Source organism: Podarcis filfolensis (genome assembly GCF_964270895.1).
Source record: "Podarcis filfolensis genome assembly, chromosome: 13".
NCBI lineage: Eukaryota > Metazoa > Chordata > Lepidosauria > Squamata > Lacertidae > Podarcis > Podarcis filfolensis.
In genome coordinates, this window is record NC_139615.1 from 42,376,866 (window position 1) to 42,400,191 (window position 23,326).

At 49.1% G+C, this 23,326-nt stretch overlaps 1 protein-coding gene across 8 annotated transcripts in view; it reads right to left on the reverse strand.

Annotated features, from left to right (window-relative positions):
• Positions 1–596: 596 nt before the first annotated feature.
• Positions 597–23,326, reverse strand: part of LOC310747660 (transcription initiation factor TFIID subunit 1) — a 50,355-nt gene continuing 27,625 nt past the window's right edge. For 4 of the 8 annotated variants that reach the window (XM_083582319.1, XM_083582317.1, XM_083582318.1 and 1 more), the window contains exons 24-40: positions 22,602–22,815; positions 21,849–22,014; positions 20,397–20,608; positions 17,913–18,021; positions 17,581–17,679; positions 16,899–17,076; positions 14,581–14,648; positions 14,216–14,338; positions 12,314–12,406; positions 11,228–11,312; positions 9,935–10,002; positions 9,726–9,842; positions 6,376–6,501; positions 5,099–5,197; positions 4,693–4,840; positions 2,239–2,416; positions 597–1,000 (exon numbers count right to left, since the gene is read on the reverse strand). In XM_083582319.1, coding sequence (XP_083438445.1) covers positions 781–1,000; positions 2,239–2,416; positions 4,693–4,840; positions 5,099–5,197; positions 6,376–6,501; positions 9,726–9,842; positions 9,935–10,002; positions 11,228–11,312; positions 12,314–12,406; positions 14,216–14,338; positions 14,581–14,648; positions 16,899–17,076; positions 17,581–17,679; positions 17,913–18,021; positions 20,397–20,608; positions 21,849–22,014; positions 22,602–22,815 — 2,303 coding nt within the window. In that variant the 3' untranslated portion in view covers positions 597–780. The remainder of the gene's footprint in view (positions 1,001–2,238; positions 2,417–4,692; positions 4,841–5,098; positions 5,198–6,375; positions 6,502–9,725; positions 9,843–9,934; positions 10,003–11,227; positions 11,313–12,313; positions 12,407–14,215; positions 14,339–14,580; positions 14,649–16,898; positions 17,077–17,580; positions 17,680–17,912; positions 18,022–20,396; positions 20,609–21,848; positions 22,015–22,601; positions 22,816–23,326) is intronic. The other 4 variants (XM_083582323.1, XM_083582321.1, XM_083582322.1 and 1 more) reach the window with 1 other exon arrangement.

Sequence of the window (23,326 nt, forward strand, 5' to 3'; positions counted from 1 at the left end):
GAGCGCCCGTTGCTCGGTCCCTGCTCCTGCCAACCTGGCAGTTCGAAAGCACGTCAAAGTGCAAGTAGATAAATAGGGACCGCTCCGGCAGGAAGGTAAACGGCGTTTCCGTGCACTGTTCTGGTTCGCCAGAAGTGGCTTAAGTCATGCAGGCCACATGACCCGGACGCTGTCTGCAGACAAACGCCGGCTCCCTCGGCCTATAGAGCGAGATGAGTGAGCAACCCCAGAGTCGGTCACGACTGGACCTAATGGTCAATGGTCCCTTTACCTTTACCTTTTTATGTGCGACAAAAGGGTTGTGCAAGTCAGCCATTTTAAACTCCAAAGCTTACAACATTTTTCTTCAAAAATGCCAGGAATGAACAAATTAATACAAACTATCTCCAGTGCTATTTTTCTAAGGGGGGGAGGGGTGTCTGAACTGAATATGAACATTTCCCCTTGTTCTTTTAGAATGGCAACGGCACCCACCTGAGAGGCGTCAGAACTGAGTTCTGGCTGGGGGAAAAATACTTATCAGCAAATATACAACATTAGCTGGCAAAAGGAGACTTTTGTCATAAGTGCTTGTGTGAACAAAGAACAACCCTCACTCAGTTGCTAGTAATTTTTTTATTATATATGTACACACACCCCTTTATACACAATAACAAATTATATAAAAAAAGGACCAAAACAGGTGTCTCCAGTTTAGCAGGAGGACACATTTGGATGCAAACAAAAAATCTTTACATTTGAGTCCAGGGTGCAAATTTATCCATCCCCCAGGAAAGGGGCTCATTCATCTGAATCCAGGTCACTGTCTCCTGCGATGGAATGGAAGTCTTCACTATCTTCCTCATCCTCCGACAGATGAACCTGACTTAACACACTAGGGCCACGCCTCTGGTCCTCCTCTTCTTCCTCCTCCTCTTCCGAGACCTCATAACCCCCAATGCTGCTGAAGCTAGTATCTCGGGTGTTGGATTTGGGGTCTGGTTCCTCGTAGCTACCGTAACTGGAGAAAGAGAAATTTCACGGTGATGCTTTTGTTATTGATTGTGCATGCCGAGCGCTGTACAGAAGAGAAACCATGCGGTGAAGGGAAACACGGAAGAGTGGCAGATCAGCGTTTACTTGGTGCTTTTCTGCAGGTTTTTAGCGTCGGGAGTGCTGCAGGATCAGGCCCAGAGTCCGTCTAATGCAGCATCCTGTTTTCAGTGGTCAACAGATGCCCATGAGAAGCCCACAAGTGGGGCTTGAGGACAATAGCCCCCTCCCCACCTGTAATTCTGAACAGGTATCCAGAAACAAACTGCCTCTGGCAGGAGAACATAGACTTTCCCTGTTTTTTGTAAAGCATCTAAGCTGGTGGCCATCTCCTCCGGTGCAGGGTTTCCCAAACTTTGGTCTCCAGCTGCTGTTGGACTACAACTCCCATCGTCCCTAGCTAGCAGGGATGATGGGAACTGTAGTCCAAAAACAGCTGGAGACCTGTGTTTGGGAAACACTGCTCTGTTGCAAGCAATACCGCCATAAATAGCATTCGAGACTGCAACATTTGGGTTGCTGTGCTAGATGTGGTTATGTATGTGTTCCAGGCAGAAGCCCAGAGACTGAACTCTGCTTTAAAAAGCCTTTTAGAAACAGAACAAACTTTTCAAAGGCAGCTGAAACAGCAATGCATAGGTTTAATGCTCCATGCTTCATAATTTTATGTACATTTAATAACTATTCCAAATATATTTTAAAAGGAAAGGCAAGGCTGCAATCCTGCCCATACCTACGCCTATGAATCACATCTACAAAAGAAGCCATGGAATGGCACCCCAGAGTTATTACTAAAGGATTGTTCTGATAGCATTTGGTGATGTTACTTATCTGCTTCCGGCATCACAGCAATTGAAAAAAGGAATTGCTCTCATTGTTTTAGCTGCTGTATTTTCTGATGGTTCTGGGTTGGGGTTTTTGCTGGGCTTTCTCCCGCTATCTCCCCAACCCCTGCCTGGATTTTAGAGTTTTAACTGTGAATTGCATTCAGCATTTTCTTGTTTGAGCAGCCGGCCCAGAGGACTTGGTTGGATGGAGGGCACAGAAGTGCAATGAGTTAGTCAACAGAGGAGCAGTAAAGAGCAGAGAGACCCAGGCCTTGTAAGCATTTGCACAAGAGTCGTTTGAAGTGGGCACTGCCACCCTGCATTCGTGAGAGTCAAGCACTTGCTTACTGCCTCCAACAGCACATTTGTCGGTGGTTACCTGGCATTGCTGTCTTCCAGGGCATGTGATGTCTCTCCTCCAGCTCCCTCGTAGGACATCATGCTCTCTTCGTTATCCATGCCCATTCGTGTGTTCTCCTGAAGAACGTGAGGCTGCTTGGGTCTCACGGCACTGGACTCCACGTCGGAATCGCTCCCGCTTTCACTGAGCTGAATAGCTGGGCAGAGAAAGGGTAGCCACATTGCAGTTACCCAAGCCTGATTTCCTGAATTTCTCAGTAGTTTAGCATTCTGGCTAAGCCGCAGTTCAAAAACACTCTGCAGCAAAACAAGGCAACTAGGGCTGGGCGATGAGGCATCAATATATCGCCCCAAACTGGTTCAAAGTCCACATCATTGTACTGGTTTCCTAAGATTTGACACGGCAACATATCGCAAATCACAATGTGTGTTTGTGCTATATAAAAGAATCACTCTGTGGGGGAAACCGTGAAGCAGCTTTCCTTCCATCCCCCCTTCTGTGTGTGTGCATGCGAGTGTCTGTGTCTTCTTCCTTTTTCTTCCCTGCCACCCAGCTCCACTGGCAGAAGAAAATACAGTACCTTGGTTTAAGAACAGCTTAGTGTATGAACAACTTGGATTAAGAACGCTACAAACCCAGAAGTAGGTGTTTTGGTTTGTGAACTTTGCCTTGGAAGCAAAACGTGTTCCGCTTCCTCTTGAGTGCGTTCCATTTGTAAATTGAGTCCCTCACTGCTATGGGAAAGCACACCTTGGTTTAAGAACGGACTTCCGGAACGGGTTAAGTTTGTAAACCAAGGTACCACTGTCAGTGTTTCCATTTTTACTTCCCGGTGTTTACATTGTTGTCTTCCCCAAAACAGCCTCCCTCCATATTTTAGAGGAAATGTGCCAATAAAAAAAAATATCTGTACTATAAAGTAACAGTTGTAACAATACGTTAAGAAGAAGCAGTTGCTGGGACATGACTCCATTTGCCTCTACATAGTTCCATCCTTATTTCAGATATCATGATACATTGCGATGTGTAGCTAGTGATATATCACGATGTCAAAAACTAGACATCGCCCAGCCCTAAAGTCAACCACCGGCAGAGTTAGTGTCATATGGCAAACCGGGAGCGACGAAGGTTTTTTTTCCCCAGCCTGGAAGCCACACTCACTCGTAGCCAGTCTTTTGGAGTCCACATGCCAGCATGAATCTTTGAGCATACTAACTTTTTGCCACATTATGTCATTTGCATGCTAAGGCTTTCCCAAAATGCAAGCTCTTCGGCAGGGGAAGGAAACGGCTTTATTATACACCTTTAGGTGCCTGGCAAAAACGTTCATCTTTAGCCAGGCCTTTGGCAGATTGAAATCCAAAGCCCTTTTAAAATGTGTCAGGGAGGGGAGGGTTATTGGGGAGGGTTTTGTTTTTATTGTGTATTTTGCGTTTTTATATTGTGAGTTGCCCCAAGACATGTGGGTATAGGGTGGTATACAAATTTAATAATAAGAAGAAGACAAAGGCTATGTTCCCATGCAGGAAAGTGGTGGGGAAGCAGATACAGTGGTACCTCCATTTAAGAACAGCCCTGTTTACGAACTATTCGCAACACCGAACTATTCGCAATGAACTCCGCAAAACCGGAAGCAGTCTCCGGGTTTGCAAACTTTACCTCGGTTTACGAATGGAAGCCAAATGGTGGAAGAGCACCGGTGGCGGGAGGCCTCGTTAGGGAAAGCGAGCCTCGGTTTAAGAACGGTTTCAGTTTAAGAACAGACCAAGTTTGAAAACCAAGGTACCACTGTATTGGCAACAGGCAGAGCCAAAGCTGAAAGGGTTTGGGGGGGGGGGCATTTCCATCCCTCCACACGTCATTTCAGTCACCTTTCCTCTGAGCTCTTCCCCAGGCCCCACTGCATAACTGTTGGCCCCCTTTTCTACTCCCCCCCAAACCTAGTTGTCATGTAGCGAGGACAATTTTCAGGGAGCGTTATCCCTCCCCTCCTTTCTGCTCCCCCCCAAAAAGCCCCCCCACCAGCACAGCAATTAGGCCCAGGATATATATAGAGAGAGGGACGCAGGTGGCACAGTGGGTTAAACCACAGAGCCTCTTGGGCTTGCCGATTGGAAGGTCGGCGGTTCGAATCCCCGCGACGGGGTAAGCTCCCGTTGCTCAGTCCCTGCTCCTGCCAACCTAGCAGTTCAAAAGCACGTCAAAGTGCAAGTAGATAAATAGGTACCGCTCCGGTGGGAAGGTAAATGGCATTTCCGTGCGCTGCTTTGGTTCGCCAGAAGCGGCTTAGTCATGCTGGCCACACGACCCGGAAGCTGTACACCGGCTCCCTCGGCCAATAAAGCGAGATGAGCGCCCCAACCCCAGAGTCGGCCACGACTGGACCTAATGGTCAGGGGTCCCTTTACCTTTACATAGAGAGATGGACCCATCACCTGACTTGGCCCTGCTGTGTAAAGAGGGATAACTTACACATGAAAGGGTTGTCGCCTTCTTCGTCGCTGCCGTCATCGTCCTCTCCGTCTGACATGAGCAAGTCCTCGTAAAGAACGCTGGCTTGAGGCTGCTGTGCCGAGCCTTCTTCCTCGTCGGCCAGGTCTCCATCGCCATCTTCCACTTCCTGTCAGGGCAGAACAGCCGGTGGTTAAAAAAGAGAGAGAGAGAGAGACAGGAGGGCAGCTGCCGGCGCGTGCCGAGTGTGGCATCTCTCTACCCGCGGACGTCCCTCACCAGCAAGGCCGTCTCGTTCTAAGGAACAACAATGGGCCCTGGCTTGCGCTTCCAGGCACTGCTACTGACGTCCCTCAGAAAGGGCCCTGAGCTGCCGCAGCTTCTCAAGTTCAACCCACAAACTAGGGATGGGATCAAAGATACTCACTGGGGCTGGAGTCTTAGGTTTCCCATCCTCATCCTCATCAAACCCTTCAATATCTACGTCAGAGTCTTCCTCGCCCAGCCTACCTCGGCCCTGCCGCATCTGAGTGGGGAACAGAGACAACACGGTTGAGGAAGGGAACAGGCACTCGGAAGCAGGCCGCAGCTGAGGGGAAAGACCCGCCCGGGACTTGCGGCACTTCCCTAAGCTCTTGATTCTGAAATGTCTTCCTACGCTTCCCCCACGGCTTCGCACCTCCAGGACTTGCTCAGGGTATCAAGCCAAGTCACAAAAGCCTACAAGCACAAAGGGCCTCTTAAGATGCTGGCGGACAGCATTTCCTTTCCTCCACTCCCTCTCTCTCCCCAAGAGCAGAGAGCCACCTTTCTGCAATGGCAGAAACCCATTTCGCAGGGCAACCTGGGTTCAAAACCCACAGCTGCAAACTTGATACCCCGCTTCTGCCATGCCGGCGCATCCTCTGGTAAACAGGTGAAGACAGTTCTGTCACAGCACTTTTCTGCAACATATGCGTCATGTTTACACAGCCCCTTGCCCTTTTCTTTTCCCTCCTGCTACAAATCACACCACGTTTAGGCCCAACGCATTAAAAAACCTGCACGAAACATATTTATCCCCAGTTAAATGGCCCAGAGCATGTGTCCCATCCCTTATCTCCAATAAATGCCTCTTCCTCTATTTGCCTACAATACAGGCATCGTGCAATAGGAACCTCCACAATATAAATCCTCCTCCAGATTTGTGGCATGCCGAGTTCTTACGCTCCACTAAAACTAGAGGAGGACTGGTCACCTGGTATTGCTGTAGCATGTTGGTGCTCAGCCCAGAAGGGCTGTTGGCTTTATGAACTGCTTTGACACAGTTTCCACTTGAAAAGGATAAGGGCTAAACAGTGGCCCTTCTACGGCATGTGAACCATTGGCTTTTATTTTATCCACTCTCTGTGTCCATTCATAAAATAAGAAAGAATACCAAGCCCTTTCCCAAGGCATCTTGGAGCTAATGGGCTTCCTCCTCCACAAGTCCCAGCTATTCTGGTTTTTATTGAAAATCTTTACAACAAAGCCTCCTCCCACATCTCTGTCCCCATTTCTTTGACCAGGAATTAACGATGATGCCAAATTATATCCATCTTGATACCGCATGCCCTGTTGCGTACTTTTCGTGCGGCTTCTGCCACAGGGAAAGCTATAACCCCTCTCTGCCCTGCCTTTCCCAATATATATATATTGCCCTCTTTGCTTCCAGACTTTTCTGACCTGTATTCCCTGCTTCTCAGGGGTGGTTGTGGGAATATCCAAAGCAGACAGAATGCTCTCATCTTGGTAGACCGAGGCATCATGGGACATGCTGAGAGAAGTGTTGGTGTCATACAGATCTGGCGGCTGGAGTACGTTTGAAAAGAAGAAATCAGAATTTCTTAGCCGTTTGGTAATGGCTCCTGCCCTCCTTTACTGACTGTGGTTCTCTCTCTAGTAACTGGCTGGAGATTTCATCCCTTTCACACGGGGAAAAACCCAGAAGCAATAGGGAAACGGGTAACAGATTCCAATATGCAACACGCACAGGGGAAGTGTCCAAAGGTCAGGCAGGGCATGAAATAGGAACCTACTGCTATGGAAGCAGGTATTGTGGGATTGTATGCTATCTGGCTCCAGATACAAAAAGCTTATATGGTGGACTATATGGAATTGGCGGAAATGACTGGCAGAATCCGAGACCTGGGAGAAGAGGCGGTGGAGGAAGACTGGAAGAAATTTAAAGTATATCTTCAGAAATATTGTAAAATTAATGAATGTTAAATCTATGTTTGGATTGGCAATAAGTGGTAATTAGCAACAAAAGTTAACAAGAATATGTAAAAAATGAACTGATAAATGGACGAAAATATTGAGTTATAATATGCTATGATATAGAGTTAAGATAAATGAAAAAGGGTAAGAATTTGCTGAATTGATTATGTAAATGGGAATACAAAAGGGGGAGGTGTGAGGAGGTCAAGGAAACAAGCATATGAACTTAAAGATATCAAAAAATGGATTTGTTTTTTAATGTTTTCCTAACTATTTGTTTTTTGTATTTTGTATTTTTTTTTCTTGGTTTTTCTATGAATTTTTGTATTTTCCTTTGTTTTCTTTTTTCATTTTTTACTTTTCTCTGTGGTTTTTTCATTCTGTAAATCTCTGTCTTTTGTAAAATCCCAATAAATATTAAAAAAACAAACAAAAAGCTTATATGGAGTTCAGTAGAAGGAAAGAGACAGCAGCAACCCTTGTCAGGAGGCAAAGAGGGCAGAATAGAGAGGGCAAAAGGAGGATGGGGCAATCGACTCAACCTGCAATGCACTGTCTGTTGGTCAACCCAACACCCAATTCGACCATGCTGCAAGGAAGCAGGAGGACTGCTAGGCCATTGCAAATTAGAGCCTCTATTGTGCTTGGCCAAGATACAGAAATGGACCTTGTGCAAGGGTGCTTGTGAGTACTGTGCCAGCTCCTGCAAGCATAATGTTTAGCTGAATCCAATCCCATGAAATCCAGCCACCTTCAAAGTCCCATCAGGATAACACCAGAAGTTGACTTACAATAATAGGTCAGAATAGTTGTCCATCTAGGCAAGTGTTTCCCAACCTTAGGTGTCCAGCTGTTTTCAGACTACAATTCCCATCATCCCTGACCACTGGGTCTTGCTAGCGAGAGAACTGTAGTCCAAAAACAACTGGAGACCCTAACTTGGGAAACACTGTACAAGACCACTGTGTCCAGCTGGTCTTAGTTGCAGAGCAGGGCAGGGCAATATTAGGCTTTCAACATCGTGGTGTATCACCAGCCAAACACTGGTGTTGAGAAGAGCTGTTTTGGCCCCATTCCTTCAGGCGCCGAGTGAAACTGTTGCAGCTCTCACTGCAGGAGCTGAGGCTCTTTTACCTCAGTGCCTTGCAGGTTGGGGCCAATGAAGCAGGCCCAAGCCCGCTGCTCAACTGTGAGGGGAGGCTCCCGCCCAACAGCTGAGTGAGCCAGACCACTCCCCAAGACGGAGGGAGCCCTGACATGTTCGGTCGGCAGAGCTCTTTCACTGGCAAGAGGAAGGGGGCAGGCAAGCAACCTCCTTCTTCTTGAAGAAGCCGCTTGCTTGCTTGCCCCCCTCCCCAGCTGAGGGAGCCAAAGTCCTTCTCCTGCTTGCACAGCTGAGGGAGCAGGAGCAGTTTAATGGTGCCCGTCCCCCCAGCCGATGGCTCATGCGAACCGGTGGCGGCTCAGCTTGGCTGAGGCGAGGGCAGCTGCGCTCTCCTCAGCCAGTATAAAGACGCGGAGGGAGAAACAAGCTGTATTGGCGCCTTGTTTCTCCCCCTCCGCTGGCACGAGGGACCGACAGTGGCGGTTTCACTCAGTGGCATATCGCTGGTGAAACCGCCGTGGCTCCTGAGTCCCTCTGCCTCCAGCACCTGGCTGCTGTTTGTTTCTCCCTCAGCACGCTGAGCGCTGGAGGGACTCAGGAGCGACGGCCGTTTCACTAATGATATACCGCTGAGTGAAACCACCATCGAGGTTAGTCCCTCATTCCGGTCCTGGGCAATACAGTGGTACCTCAGTTTAACAGTCCTGTTTAAGAACTCCGCAAAACCAGAAATAGCGTCCCGGTTTGAGAACTTTACCTCAGTCTAAGAAAGGAATATGAACGGTGGAAGGGCACCGGCAGCGGGAGGCCTCATTAGGGAAAGCACACCTTGGTTTAAGAAAGGTTTCGGTTTAAGAACGGACTTCAGGAACGGATTATGTTTGTAAACATAGGTACCACTGTATATGTGATATATCTATATATCGCCCAGGCCTACTGCCGAGATATTTCCCATCAGCTGCTATCTGAGCCCCACCCCCAGAGACTGAACAATATGAAAGGGATTGAGCAATGTGAAAGGAATAGCAGCTCACTAGCATGCTTTGCAGGACGCGGGTGGCGCTGTGGGTTAAATCACAGAGCCTAGGACTTGCCGATCAGAAGGTCGGCGGTTCGAATCCCCGCGACGGGGTGAGCTCCCGTTGCTCGATCCCTGCTCCTGCCAACCTAGTAGTTTGAAAGCATGTCAAAGTGCAAGTAGATAAATAGGTACTGCTCCGGCGGGAAGGTAAACGGCGTTTCCGTGCGCTGCTCTGGTTTGCCAGAAGCGGCTTAGTCATGCTGGCCACATGACCCGGAAGCTGTACGCCGGCTCCCTCGGCCAATAAAGCGAGATGAGCACCCCAATCCCAGAATCGGCCACGACTGGACCTAATGTCAGGGGTCCCTTTACCTTTAGCATGCTTTGCATGCCACCAGTTCCAGATTCAATCTCTGGCCTCTCCAGTTTAAAAAAGGAGCAGGTGATAGGAGAAACTCCTCCCTGTCTAAGCTGCTGGAGAGAACTGGTCTACCTGAACAACAGTCTCTCCCCTTCCCAAACAGACGCCTCCCGGTGCTACTAGGCCAAGCCTGTGGCTCAGAAATCTAATAAAACAAACACTTTCCACAAGCGTGTGCGATCTTCTGCTGCAGCCCCACCCCATGCTAGGGCCACAGCATTTGAGAGCAGAAGGGAGTCCTGGGAAAAAGCTTTGGTGGGGAGCCTCACCTGGGGAGTGTAAGGCCCAGGGGTCATCGGGTCAAGGCTTTCCAGATCTGCCTCCTCTAAGGCTGCTTCTTTGGCAGTGCAGATATCCCTCTCCAGCTGGGTCAGGTGCTCGTCATACTGAAGGAGCGAACAGAGAGAGAGAAGCATTTGCGGAGGCTGTCGAGAATTCAAAGCGGTCCTTGGCAGGCTCAGCTTGCTGGGCCACTTACCTCTGCCAGCGTCTGGTAGCAGATGTTCACAATCTCCTGAGCTGTTTTTGTGTATTGGCTGTCAGGCCCTGAAATGGGGAAAAACAAAGGAACAAACCACATCTCCTTAGTGCTGACCCGCTGATACCTGAGCTCAGGAGAAAGCCACTAGTTCCATGTGGCCCTCTTCATTTCAAGGAAGTAGAGATCCAGGTAAGTACTGCTTTTGAGATACAGTCATACCTCGGGTTAAAGTAGCTTCGGGTTGAGCGTTTTCGGGTTGCGCTCTGCAGCAACCCGGAAGTAACAGAACGCGTTGCTTCTGGGTTTCGCTGATCACGCATGCGCAGACGCTCAAAATGACATCACACGCATGCACAGACGCGGCGAATCGTGACCCGTGCAGACGCGGGTTGCGTTCGCTTCAGGATGCGAACGGGGCTCCGGAACGGATCCCGTCCGCATCCAGAGGTACCACTGTACACACCCAGAGCTTTCCAAAGCTTTGCCAGTGTGCAACTGTGGCAACTGAGAGTGATATCTTTCAAGGACTCTTTTCCTGGAAAGCTGCTTGTCTCAACCAGCCAGCCAGCCCAAATTTACAAGATCTCCTTGAGCTCTGGGCCCTGCAGGACTCCTGAATCTGCCCTGCCCCACAGCATGCTTAAATAGCCCTTGGGATTTAAGTAAAACCAGTCCCCTCTTCCAGGGGCAGCTAAGGTTTTGTTGGCTTTCTTGCTAATCCTCCAGGGGCGGTTTGCCTGTAGTGGATGTGGTCTTTTGCACACTCTTGCACACACGCCAGGCATGCAGCTGCTGCCAACAGCTGGCTGGAAGGGGTTAACCCCCCCTTCACATGCATCAAATTATCAATCTGATGATGGGGCGTGGGGAGAGTAAATTACATCCCCACCAGGACACTAGGCTGAGTGGAGGGAGTTAAAGCTTTCCACCTCCCCAGCTTTTGCTACTGTCACCAAAATTGGTGGGATCTTGGAGGACAGAAAAATACATTGCTTTGGGGGGAGACAGATTAGAGCCCCGAGGCTTTAAATTAAATTATCCCTCCTCTGTCCTGTTTGTGCCTACTCACAGAGTAGGATTGGGCCCCAGGAGCGAAAGAAGCGTAACAGGAAAGCACCCAGAAGGAAGAAGCAACTTTCATCAAGGGACCCAGCCACGTTTTAGGAAAAGAGACTTCTTCATGTCTTCATGAGCAGATGTGGAGGCAGGCTAAGCTCTCACCCTGAAAACTCTCCACAAACATGCGTCAACTGGCTACAGGTGCGGCACAGAGCTAAAGGGGTTGCTCACCGTTGTATCTGATGCTGTTGGCAAGGATCAGGTTCACGTCATCCAGAAAGACTTCTCGGTTCTGGTATTTGTGTTTGGAAATATTCTAGAATGAACAGAAAGGAGGCAAGGCGGGAGCGTAGCAGTTTAAGGAGTCCGTGTGAAGTCTTTGATTCTGGCCTGCAAGATGTCCTTTACCCTTCTGGACCAACTAGGGGCCACTTCTTTCCTCACGCCCCGTTGTAGGATCTCAGCGTTCTGGGGATCCTTTCAAATGTGAAGCTGCTACTCCCCATCACGCCCCCCCCAACCCCCGCTCAACAGGACCCAAGCCAGAGATATCCAAAGGCAGCACATGTCTCTGGGTTATTTATTTCTCCTCATGACTTTTTGGCCCCCAAATCAGCAGCTGGTGGCTGAGGCTAAGGAAACAGAATTACAGTGGTGCCTTGGTACTCAAACAACCTGGAACCCAAACACTGCAAACTCGGAAATAAGTGTTCTGGTTTGCAAACTTTTTTCGGAAGCAGAATGTGCTCCGTTTTGAGTGTTACACTGGGGTCTGTCTGTTTTTGTTATATATTTTGCGTTTTTGTGGCTCTTTTTTTGTTTTTGTGGCTGTGTGGAACCCAGTTCAGCTACTGAGTGACTGATTGTGTGACTGCAGTACATTGTTCATTGCTTTCATTTTATGGATTAATGGTCCCATTAAATAGTAAAATTCATGTTAAGTTGCTGTTTTAGGGGTTGTTTTTAAAAGTCTGGAACGGATTAATCCATTTTGCATTACTTTCTATGGGAAAGCGCGCCTTGGTTTTGGAACGCTTTGGTTTTGGAACGGACTTCCAGAATGGATTAAGTTGGAGAACCAAGGTACCACTGCACTTCGCCCTCAGCCCATATATTTCCATACTGAGTTTCTATTCTCGGTACTTTAAGATTTAAAATCCAGCCAGCCAGCCAGCCAGCCGGGGCCTTTGCTTCGCTGCTAAGGGTTTGTTTATCTTATTCGACAAAACTTATCTGGTGCTCAGTCGTAAGAGAACCTCTAAGTGGTTTACAAAAGGCAGTTTTGAAAAGCTGCCAACATAAAAGCATAGTACGCACCTTCCGTATTGTCTCTAGGTCCATCGGGCTGACAATAACTTTGTAATAATCTGGCACGAATTTCTTGTTTACAGGATGGTGGAAAGGCCAAGACTGCAAGCAACAAGAGGGCAAGAGAGATGATGAGCAAGCCGCTCTTGCAGAGTGAACTGCATCCAGTTCAAGAAGCCCGCAATTTACGCGGGATCTGTGTTACAGGAATCACGCCCGAAGCCAAAATCACATACAGTCATACCTCTTGTTACGTTCGGTTCAGGTTACGTCTTTTCAGGTTGCGTCCTGCGGCGACCCGGAAGTACCGGAAAGGGTTACTTCCGGGTTTTGCCGCTCTCGCATGCGCAGACGCTCAAAATGACGACACGCGCATGTGCAGAAGTGGCGAATCGCGACCCGCGCACGCACAGACGTGGGTTGCATTCCGCTCATGTTGCGAACGGGGCTCCGGAACGGATCCCGTTCACAACCAAAGGTACCACTGTACAGTCGGAACACATTGGATGCAATGGTGAATAGGACTACACAAGCCTTTTTTCCTGAATGCCCACCCCCTTTTATTTTATGGGGTTTTTTTTAATTGCCAAGTGCATAAAGTCAAATGCACAGAAATTAAATAGGCACAAGCTGTGGACCTCATGCATCTTCAGGAGACACTGGAAGGCTTTTGCAGAACACCTAGCTGAACCTAAAAGAATCGTTCCATTTTCTGTACCTGCCACCAAATCCCAAATCCTGTGGCGGTTTGCTGGCAGTCTGCTACACCCTTTTAACCAAACCCAAGTAAATACAGGGATAAGAATACTCCAGACTTTTGGGCCTAGAGAAAAGGCAAGCAAGAGGTAGCATGATAGAAATTTATATATATATATATAAAAGGAAATAAAACAGGCTTCCTCAACCTTGGCCTTCCAGCTGTTTTTGGCCTACAACTCCCATGATCCCTAGCTAGCAGGACCAGTGGTCAGGGATGATGGGAACTGTAGTCTCAAAACATCTGGAGGGCTGAGGTTGAGGAAGCCTGAAATAAAATTTTACACAGCGTGTAGAAATGTGGATAGAAAAAGGGCTTTCTCCCTCTCTCATAGCTCTAGGGCATTCAGTGAAGCTGAATGTTAGAAGAAAAGGCAAAGGGTAAAGGACCCATTAATGGTTAAATCCAGTCAAAGGCAACTATGGGGTGTGGAGCTCGTCTCGCTTTCAGGCCAAGGGAGCCGGAGTTTGACAGCTTTCCGGGTCAAGTGGCCAGCAGGACTAAGCTGCTTCTGGCACAATGGAACACCGTGACGGAAACCAGAGCGCATGGAAATGCCGTTGGATGAAAGTACCGTATTTTTCGCCCTACAGGACGCACCGTCCCATAAGGCGCACCTAGTTTTTGGGGGGGGAAATAAAGGGGGGGGAATTATTTCCGACCCCAGCCCCCAAACAGGCAGCTCTCTGCAAGCCGTGGGAGCCCAGCTTGCTGAGAGGTGCGCGAAGCCTGGACACGCTGAGCTCAGCGCGCTCAGGCTCCAGCATGCAGGCAACTCTCCGCAAGCGGCGGGAGCCGGGCGCTGGGCTCCCGTGGCTTGCGGAGAGCTGCGCAAAGCCTGCATTCGCCCCATAGGACACACACACATTTCCCCTTCATTTTTGGAGGGGAAAAAGTGCGTCCTATAGGGCAAAAAATACGGTACTTCTATGGGAAGCATGTAGTTAAACTGGAACTTGCTCCCACAGGAGGCAGAGATGGCCACCAGGCCTTTAAAAAGAATTAGACAAATTCATAGGGGAGAGGGCTATTGAGGGCCGCTAGCCAGAATGGCTATGCTCTGCCTTCCAGAGATGGAGGCACCAATGTTTCCGAATGCCAGTTGCTGGAAACCACAGAAGGGGACCACCACAATATGCCTACAGCACACCTACATCAGGAACAGCCATCATCTTCTGGGTGACAATGTTGTCCAGAATGAAGGAGAAGGCCACTTGGTCGTCATCATCCAGCAGGGGGTTAATTGCCTTTTCCAAACGAGCCAGTTTATCTTCCTTCTGAAAGGGGCACAAAAGTACAGAAATGCGCACAGATTCACAGCATACTCCTTTATAACACACACCCCAAAAAATTGGCTGTACACTAGAAAGGACCACAACTCACTGGCAGAGTTCAATCCTTGTCATTTCCAGGTAGAACCGGAAATGTCTCCCTCTGGAAAGTGGCTTTCACTGTGAGCAGTCCTGCGTTGGTTGCAAAGCCACAAGCAATCCCTCCCTCCCTCCACACCCTGACTTGCCTCTTTTAATTTTTGGTCACAGAGGTCCAGCATCGACTGAGAGATCTGGGTCAAGGAGTGCTTTGGGCCTGCAAACACATGGAATAAAAAAAATTAAGGCCACATATATATATATAATCAGCCCTGAGTGCTCACTGGAAGGACAGATCCTGAAGCTGAGGCTCCAATACTTTGGCCACCTCATGAGAAGAGAAGACTCCCTGGAAAAGACCCTGATGCTGGGAAAGATGGAGGGCACAAGGAGAAGGGGACGACAGAGGACGAGATGGTTGAACAGTGTTCTCGAAGCTACCAGCATGAGTTTGACCAAACTGCGGGAGGCAGTGGAAGACAGAAGTGCCTGGCGTGCTCTGGTCCATGGGGTGACAAAGAGTCGGACACGACTAAACGACTAAACAACAACAACAATATATATAATAAACGTTCATAAATGTACCAACCAAGCGCATACATAGATGTGTGGACCACAGGTCTGGAGCAGCACAGGAAGACCGACCTGAAACCATTTTGACTCCCAAACTGACCAAATGTTTGCTCTGCAAGGAGGGAGGGGGTCAGGGAGCCTTCCCATTGTCTCAGGAATTGGGAAATCACCATCTCAAAAGAATGGGCAGACTACCAGGAAAGGCAATCAGATAAGGCATTATCAGATAACCTGGCAGACAAGGAAAAACAACAACATTCAAATTTCTGTTGTAGATCGCCTTTTCTGTGATGTAGATATGATGTTTGTGGGGGGTGGTCTATGGTAACCATACCCCCCTTCTGTGATGTATGTATGTTGTATGGAGGGGTGGTCTTGAGCTCCAGGGCAGGGAATTTAAAATGTCTATATAAGGGCAGGCACACCTTGGTTCTGGGTCCTTCTCCTGCATGTAAGGGGAGCACCCTGTTGCAACAGTTCAATAAAGATCAGGCTTAATAGCTGCTTTGCTTCTCAATATTCTCTGGTTGGCCTCTGTTATTTTCTCCGATCGATGGAGTACCTACAAAGGACTCTATAAGGGCTCTTGTGTCCCCCGTAAGGGAATAAGGGCAGATTTTTATTACCCACAAAACAGAAACATTTATTGTGGGATGCCGCTGTTGCGACCTGCCTTGAGAACCTTGCTAGGCTGAAAGGAGAATCAGAAGTTTAAGATTCCATATGATTAAGTTAGTCGCATCTCCCAGTGGCACGGAGAGCTAACCCAGACTCATCAAGAGTCTCAGGGAGCAGACTCTCCCCTTTTGCAACCAGCTGGTGTCCCCCACGTGTTTTGGAACTGCAGCTCCCATCAGCCCAAGCCAGTAAGGTCTGGGACTGATGGGAGTTGTAGTCCAAAAGATCTGGGAGGGCATCAGATTGGCAAAGGCTGCCCTTTGGTGGGAGGGAGACTGAGAAGCAACAGGCAAAGCAAGCTACTGGGAGATCACAGAACCAGAGAAAAGGAGCAGGTATCACAGCTCTTCCTAAGTAGTCCAGAAGGACTAGTTCAGTTCTAACTGAAAACCACCCGAGGCAAGGTAGGTGCCGGTCCTGCGGATAAATCGGACAAGGAGAGGAAAGGGAATCAGCCACACCAAGAGAAGAGGAAAACTGGGAAATTGCAGGAAGGAAATATGCTGGCAAGCTACAAATATGTAAGGCTGTCAGTCAAGGAAATAGCTGGACACCTAATGAAGCTAGGGCAAGCACCTTAAAGCATAAAATGGGTTATAACGTAAAGCAGATGAGCATCAGAAGGAATTTCCTTGGTACCAGACAGCCTTAGAAAATTAAAAGCCACCCTTCGCCTCCTCAGGAAGAGCTCCAGGTCACTGCCCCAGTTGCCATGACTGGTATTTTAAGGTTGGGACACTTCATGCAAGGAGCTCAGGAGAAGAGTAATGTTTGTTTCATTTTTAAAAAAATGAAAACTAATTAACCATCACGGCCTCAGTCCTGTATACCTGAAGGAGCGTCTCCACCCCCATCGTTCAGCCCGCACACTGAGATCCAGAGCCAAGGGCCTTCTGGCGGTTCCCTCATTGCAAGAAGTGAGGTTACAGGAAACCAGACAGAGGGCCTTCTCAGTAGTGGCACCCGCCCTGTGGAACACCCTCCCTTCAGATGTGAAGGAAATAAGCAGCTATCCTATCTTTAAAAGACATCTGAAGGCAGCCCTGTTTAGGGAAGTTTTTAATATTTAATGCTGTACTGTTTTTAACGTTTGATTGGGAGCCGCCCAGGGCGGATGGGGAGACTCAGCCAGATGGGCGGGGTATAAATAAATTATTATTATTATTATTATTATTATTATTATTATTATTATTATTATTATTATTACTACTACTACCATTGTATGTGGCACTGTTCTTCACAATCAGCTCCACCTGCTCCCGGAATTCTTCGCGGGATGGGTAAAGGCGTTTGCGGACGTTTTCTCGCAGGGTCTGCAGATCCATTGGCTTAGTGATGATCTTGTAATAATCTTTGACGACCTTCCCGTTAACAGGCTGGTGGAAGGGATATGTCTGGGAGAAGCAGAGGAAAAGCCGAAAGGAAGGTGAGCTTCCCTTTTGCATCTTTGCACACCACTTTCTGGGTACAGCAACATAAAAGCATTAAAAACCCATTAAAAGCACTGCTCACCAGGCAGAGGGCAGAAAACAGCCCAGCTGCCCCCAAAAGGCTACCAGAGCCATTCCAAACAAGCATCCTCCCTATGAGAAACATTTTACACATTTCACCTTTGAGGGCGGTTGTTTTTCTTACGTATTTTGTGTTCTCATTTTCTACTTTTACGTTGTGAACCACCCTGCAATCTTTGGACGAAGGGCAGTTTGGAAAAGGACACCCTGTAGAAAATCTCCTACAAAACCCTGTACAAAATCTCATAAATCCAGTTTTCTGTTGTTCACATCCAACCAAGGAGCTGGTCCTCCCGATATCTGGGAAGCAAAGAGCTGCCTTGCCTCTGCACGCAACGTACAACCAGAAGAGGCCAAAATCAAACCCCGCAGGGAAAGAGGTCTTACATTGGGAAGATCTCGCATCTCATTGATAATGCTTTCCAGGATAGAGGACAGAGTCACCATGGGGTCGGTGCGACGCCGATGGATGGATTTGTGAGGCCGCTGAAAGAGACAGAAGCGACACGTTAAAGACCCTTCCAAGGTTTGCACAAAGATCATCGCCAAGCATGCAGCTGGTCTCTGCTCTTTAGGGGACGGATTGCCCTCTAGCTGCGGCCAGCTTGCAGCCTACTGGCCCTCTGACCGAGGCTTGAAGTAAGTCCTTGTCCCTGCAACTGTCTCCCAGGCAGACCGTGGGCAGGGGGAAGGAGCACGAGTCTCAGGGAAGGGCTCACGTTCAAGTAGTCGCAATGAACTGTGGTCCCGACGCGCCTTTTCTTCTTCGGTGGAAGCTGCTGTTTCGGGAACTTCAGCACTAAAGACTTCCTGCGAACTTCATCCGCGCTGCAGGGAGAGAGGAGAGAGACGTGAGCTGTAGCTTGCAGCTCCTCTTCTTTTGGTGCGTCTAGCCGCCACTCTGGGAGGGACTGAGTCAACCACAAAGAGCACAGTAAGAAGCCCGTTTACTCTTACAGTGGGTCTAGTCTGGGGTCAAAGGAGCTGTAAGTTGAAGACCTGTAACCCCACCACAGGTCAGCTTACAAAGCAGCCTGCTGTATCCTTAAGGTGCTACCAATTCTACCTTGTGTGTCAGTTGCTGCTCCTGCTGCTCTTAATAACTGTATTTTTCGCTCTATAGGACGCACCCGAGTAAAGGACGCACCTAGTTTTTAGAGTAGGAAAACAAGTAAAAAATATTCTGAATCAAATCAGTGTCGGGGCTGAAGGGGGAAGCCCAGGGTTTCCCCATAAAGCCCCGGCATCCCCAAGCTAGAATAGCGAGACGCTGCACAGCGCTCTGTCTCACTGTTCTGGCTTCGGGGACAGCCTTTCAAGCCTCCACAGGGCAGCGGGGTGCTTTCACCCCGCTGCCCTGCAGCGGCTTTGTGCAGCCATCCCCAAGCTAGAACAGCGAGACGGAGGGCTGCTCCATCTCCCTGTTCTGGCTTCGGGGACAGCCTTTGAAGCCTCCGCAGCTAACCCCGAAGCCTTTGGAGCACAGTGTGAGGTCCCGCTGCGCTCCAAAGGCTTCAGGCGGCTATCCCTGAAGCTTGGAGAGTGAGAGAGGTCGGTGTGCATCGACCCCTCTCTCTCCAGGCTTCAGCGGAGGGAGCGCTCCCTCTGCGCTTTGGAGGCTTCGCGTTGCTTTTGCTGAAGCCAAGGAGCCTGCATTCACTCCATAGGATGCACAAACATTTCCCCTTCATTTTTGGAGGGGGAAAAGTGCGTCCTATAGAGCGAAAAATACGGTATGTTATTTTATGGGTGTTCTGGATTCTTTTTACTTGACCTTGCTGGTTAACTGACTTGCACCCTGTGCAATGGGTGGTATGTGAGCCATCTCTTCAATTATCCAATGGTCTTCTCTTTTTGGAAACAGCCTAGCCAAACAGACCCATGAGGCATTTTCGCTGATGATCTTTGAGCAACGGCATTTCTTTTCTGCCACGCTCCTGACTGGCGGGTCACACCATTTCATGGTTTTACCCGTTTACGGATTCATTGCTGAGCAAAACGTTTGAGCTCGATCAGGCATAGGCCAACTCAGCCCTCCAGCTGCTTTTGGCCTACAACTCCCATGATCCCTAGCTAACTGGACCCGTGGTCAGGGATGATGGGAACTGTAGTCCCAAAACATCTGGAGGACTGAGTTTGCCTATCCCTGAGCTAGATGATCTAAAAGACCTCTTCCGACTAAGTACTACTTGGAGCAGATCCACCGAGCCTAAGTTAGGCATATTCATTCTTTGGGTCTGCTCTCGATTATGATTAACAGGACACAACCCTGTTATTCTATTTAGGGTGGTTACCTGCGTGCCCAAAAGGGTGCCAGAAAGGAGCAGGGCAGAAGCAGAACGGGGAAATCCCCACTTACTGCAAAGGAACCCCAGGGCAAGTGGCTTCCGCAGGGGAGCCGCAGAAAGAATGTGATTGGTCAAGGGAGATGTGGACTCAAAAAGGTTAAAAACCACTGGAACAGGGGAAAGTTTTTGCTCCTCTCTGGTAACAGTAGAAATTGTGGCCATTCAATGAAGCTGAATGGTGGAAGATTTGGCATTTATTCCTGCAACGCATAGTTAAACTATGGAACTTGCTCACACAGGAGACCATATGACGGTGATGCTCTGTCAATGGCTACCAAGCACAATGGCTATGACCAGTAATGCTCCTGAATAAAAGGTAAGGTAAAGGGACCCCTGACCATTAGGTCCAGTCGTGACCAACTCTGGGGTTGCAGCGCTCATCTCACTTTAGTGGCCGAGGGAGCCGGCGTTTGTCCGCAGACAGCTTCCGGGTCATGTGGCCAGCATGACTAAGCCACTTCTGGCGAACCAGAGCAGTGCACAGAAACACCGCTTACCTTCCCGCCGGAGCGGTACCTATTTATCTACTTGCATTTTGACGTGCTTTCAAACTGCTAGGTTGGCAGGAGCAGGGACAGAGCAACGGGAGCTCACCCCGTCGCGGGGATTCAAACCGCCGACCTTCTGATTGGCAAGCCCTAGGCTCTGTGGTTTAACCCACAGCGCCACCCGCGTCCCCTATGCTTCTGAATGCTAGTTGCTAAAGATCAGAGGAGGAGAGAAGTGCTCTTGCGCTCGGGGGCTTCCCACAGATTTTTGGGTCCCCACTGTGAGATTAGGATGCTGGACTAGATGGGCCATGACCCTGATCCGGCAGACTCCCCTATCTGTGAGATGATGCTGAGCACCTCTCACCTCTCGATGAGCTGCTTCCCCAAGACGATCTTCGTCCCCTCCACTTTGATCAGCTCCTCATTATCGTTGGGGATGACGGTCTTCTCCAGCTCCTCCTCCTGCTCCTCCGTCATGGCAACGGGGTTGGAGGGCGGAGCGTTGGTTTGGTAGTAGAGGGGGCAAAATTTGTTGGTCCGCATGTGGCCAATGGCCCCGCAAGCGCCGCACTTTAACTGCAAACAAAAGCAAAGGGGTGAAGGCTTGACTCCAGAAGCAAAAAAAAAAAAAAGGGGGGGGGATTTCTCAAGGGACACAGGAAGGCTTTCATCAACTGCACCACCAACACAGAAGCAGCTTAAAGCTAAATTGTGTATACATACTAAGTTGCATAGCTGCAGAATCCAGATTTAGGGGGAGGAAATCCCAGATAGGTAGCCATGTAGCTAAAAAAAATTAAAGTCTTGTGGCACGCTTAAAGACTAACAAAATTTATTATGCTGTGATCTTTTGTAGATTCAAGCTCACCCTGTCAGTGGCATGGAGTTCTTAGCTGGAAGGTAGATAAAGGAGAGACTTTTAAGGTGGGAGCCGAATGGCAAGGAGATGCAAAAAAACTCTGTGATAAACTGGAGTTGAAACTTATTAAAAGTTCTGCTTACTGCCAACTTTCACCTAATGCTTCTGACAAAGGGGGTTTGAGCCCACAAAATTTTATGCCTTATTAAAATGTGTTAGTCTTTAAGGTGCCACAGTAAAAAAAATTTAACAGCATGGCTACCATTCTGGGATTTTATTTTTTTAAAAAATGGATTCTGCAGCTATGCAATCTAAATTCAGCAAATTCTCTCAACAACGGCTGAATTAAGCAGGGCTACACATTTCCTTCCTTGCAGAATTTATGCTGCTTCTACCAGACTTGGAGGAGGGAACAAGAACAGGATAGCACCCCCAGGCACCACCTGCTAAGGCCCGCACTCTGGTTTCCGAGATGCTGCCACGCATGCTTATTTTTCCTCCAGAAACACAACAACTGGTAAAGGTAAAGGGACCCCTGACCATTAGGTCCAGTCGAGGCCAACTCTGGGCTTGCGGCGCTCATCTCGCTTTATTGGCCGAGGGAGCCGGCATACAGCTTCCGGGTCATGTGGCCAGCATGACTAAGCCGCTTCTGGCGAACCAGAGCAGCGCACGGAAACGCTGTTTACCTTCCCGCCAGAGCGGTACCTATTTATCTACTTGCACTTTGATGTGCTTTCAAACTACTAGGTTGGCAGGAGCAGGGACTGAGCAACGGGAGCTCACCCCGTCGCGAGGATTCGAACCGCCAACCTTCTGATTGGCAAGCCCTAGGCTCTGTGGTTTAACCCACAGTGCCACCTGCGTCCCTACAACAGCTGGACTATTACTTTAAAATTTAAAGACCACAAGAGAAGGAGCCAGAGGCAGCCAAAGTTTTCAAGAGAGACAGCTTACCTTAAGGTCTGTCCGCTCCTTCATCTTCTTGGGCTTCTTCTCAGGAGGACCCTTCAGCTTCTCTTTCTCTTGGTTTCGTTTGAGCCGCCGCAGCTGCTCCTGGATCCGACGCCTCTCTTTCCGCATCTCCTCCCGGTGCTGCTCGTCAAAGAGGGCAAACTTCCGGCTGGAAACACAAAGGCGAGGGAATTTGATGTTGCGGGACTCAACCTCCCATCGTCCCAGACAATTGGCTCTGCAGGCAAGCCCTGATGGGAGCTGTGTATAGCCAGCAACTTCCAGATGACCACAGGTTTCCCTGGCCTAACAGTAGGGCCGGCCACTAAGCATTAAAGCACACAGATAAACAAAAACTAGGCATACGGGCTTTTCAGATGTTGCTGGACTACAGCTCCCATCATCCTTGACCACTGGCTATGCCCGCTAGGGCTGATGGGATTTGGAGTCCAACATCTGATGGGGCCACAGGTTCCTCACCTCTGGACTACAATGTTGGCTGCTGCCCAATTTGATTCACTCTGCCTGACTCCTTGTGCTGGTGCCATATTTTCTTATTTGCTATATCCTGCCCGTGTGTATTTTTTTCCACGTAGAAAAAGGCACGAAGGCAGGATGCAACTTTTTTTTTAAAGGAACAACTATAATTGCACCGCACATTTTCTGGCCTCTCGCCGCTCTCCTTTGGCAAGGAGATTCCCACCCTACCAACATGTCACTCCCAAGAGGAAAGCAGCGTCTCTGGAATGCCCTTACATGAACTCATCGTCCTTGGTTGTCCGTATCCTGCTGTAGGCATCGATGACTGCGGGCTTGCGGACCGTCTCGCACCTCACGTACTCCTTCCCGTCCTCGTCGCGGAAAGTGCGGTAGATTTTCAAGCGGCGGCCCGTGGCGGAGGAGTTCAGGCTGGTCACAGAAGCCGTGTCGTCATCTTTGTGAGACCCTCCCAGGCTGCCAGGGGTGGAGGCTGCAAGGAAAAACACGGGCTGGGTTGCCGAGGGGACAAGCCAAGGCGGTGAGCTCTCCATGCGGAAACCGAAATGCCTAGTGTCTCCAATATCCAACGGGAAGGGGCAAAGGCAGGTCTCGGGACTGGACGTTTAGGAGAGAGCACATAGGAACAGCCACCCCACCCCCATTAAACCATGCACCTTTTAAGCAATGTGCACCCTAGGAGAGCACCTTCAGCAAGTTCTCGTGCTCACTTCTGTTCCCACTATCCAAGTTCCCTTTCTCTGTAAGCCTTAAATGCCCAAAGACCTAAATGCTAGGTCGCTCATACACTGCCCATCATCTGAAGAAGCCCTCTGGACTATCCCAGTGTTATGTGGCATTTGTTTACTTTCTCTGTGTACACACACATGCACAAAAGAGAGAGAGAGAGCGCTATACAGTGGTACCTTGGGTTACATACGCTTCAGGTTACAGACTCCGCTAACCCAGAAATAGTACCTCGGGTTAAGAACTTTGCTTCAGGA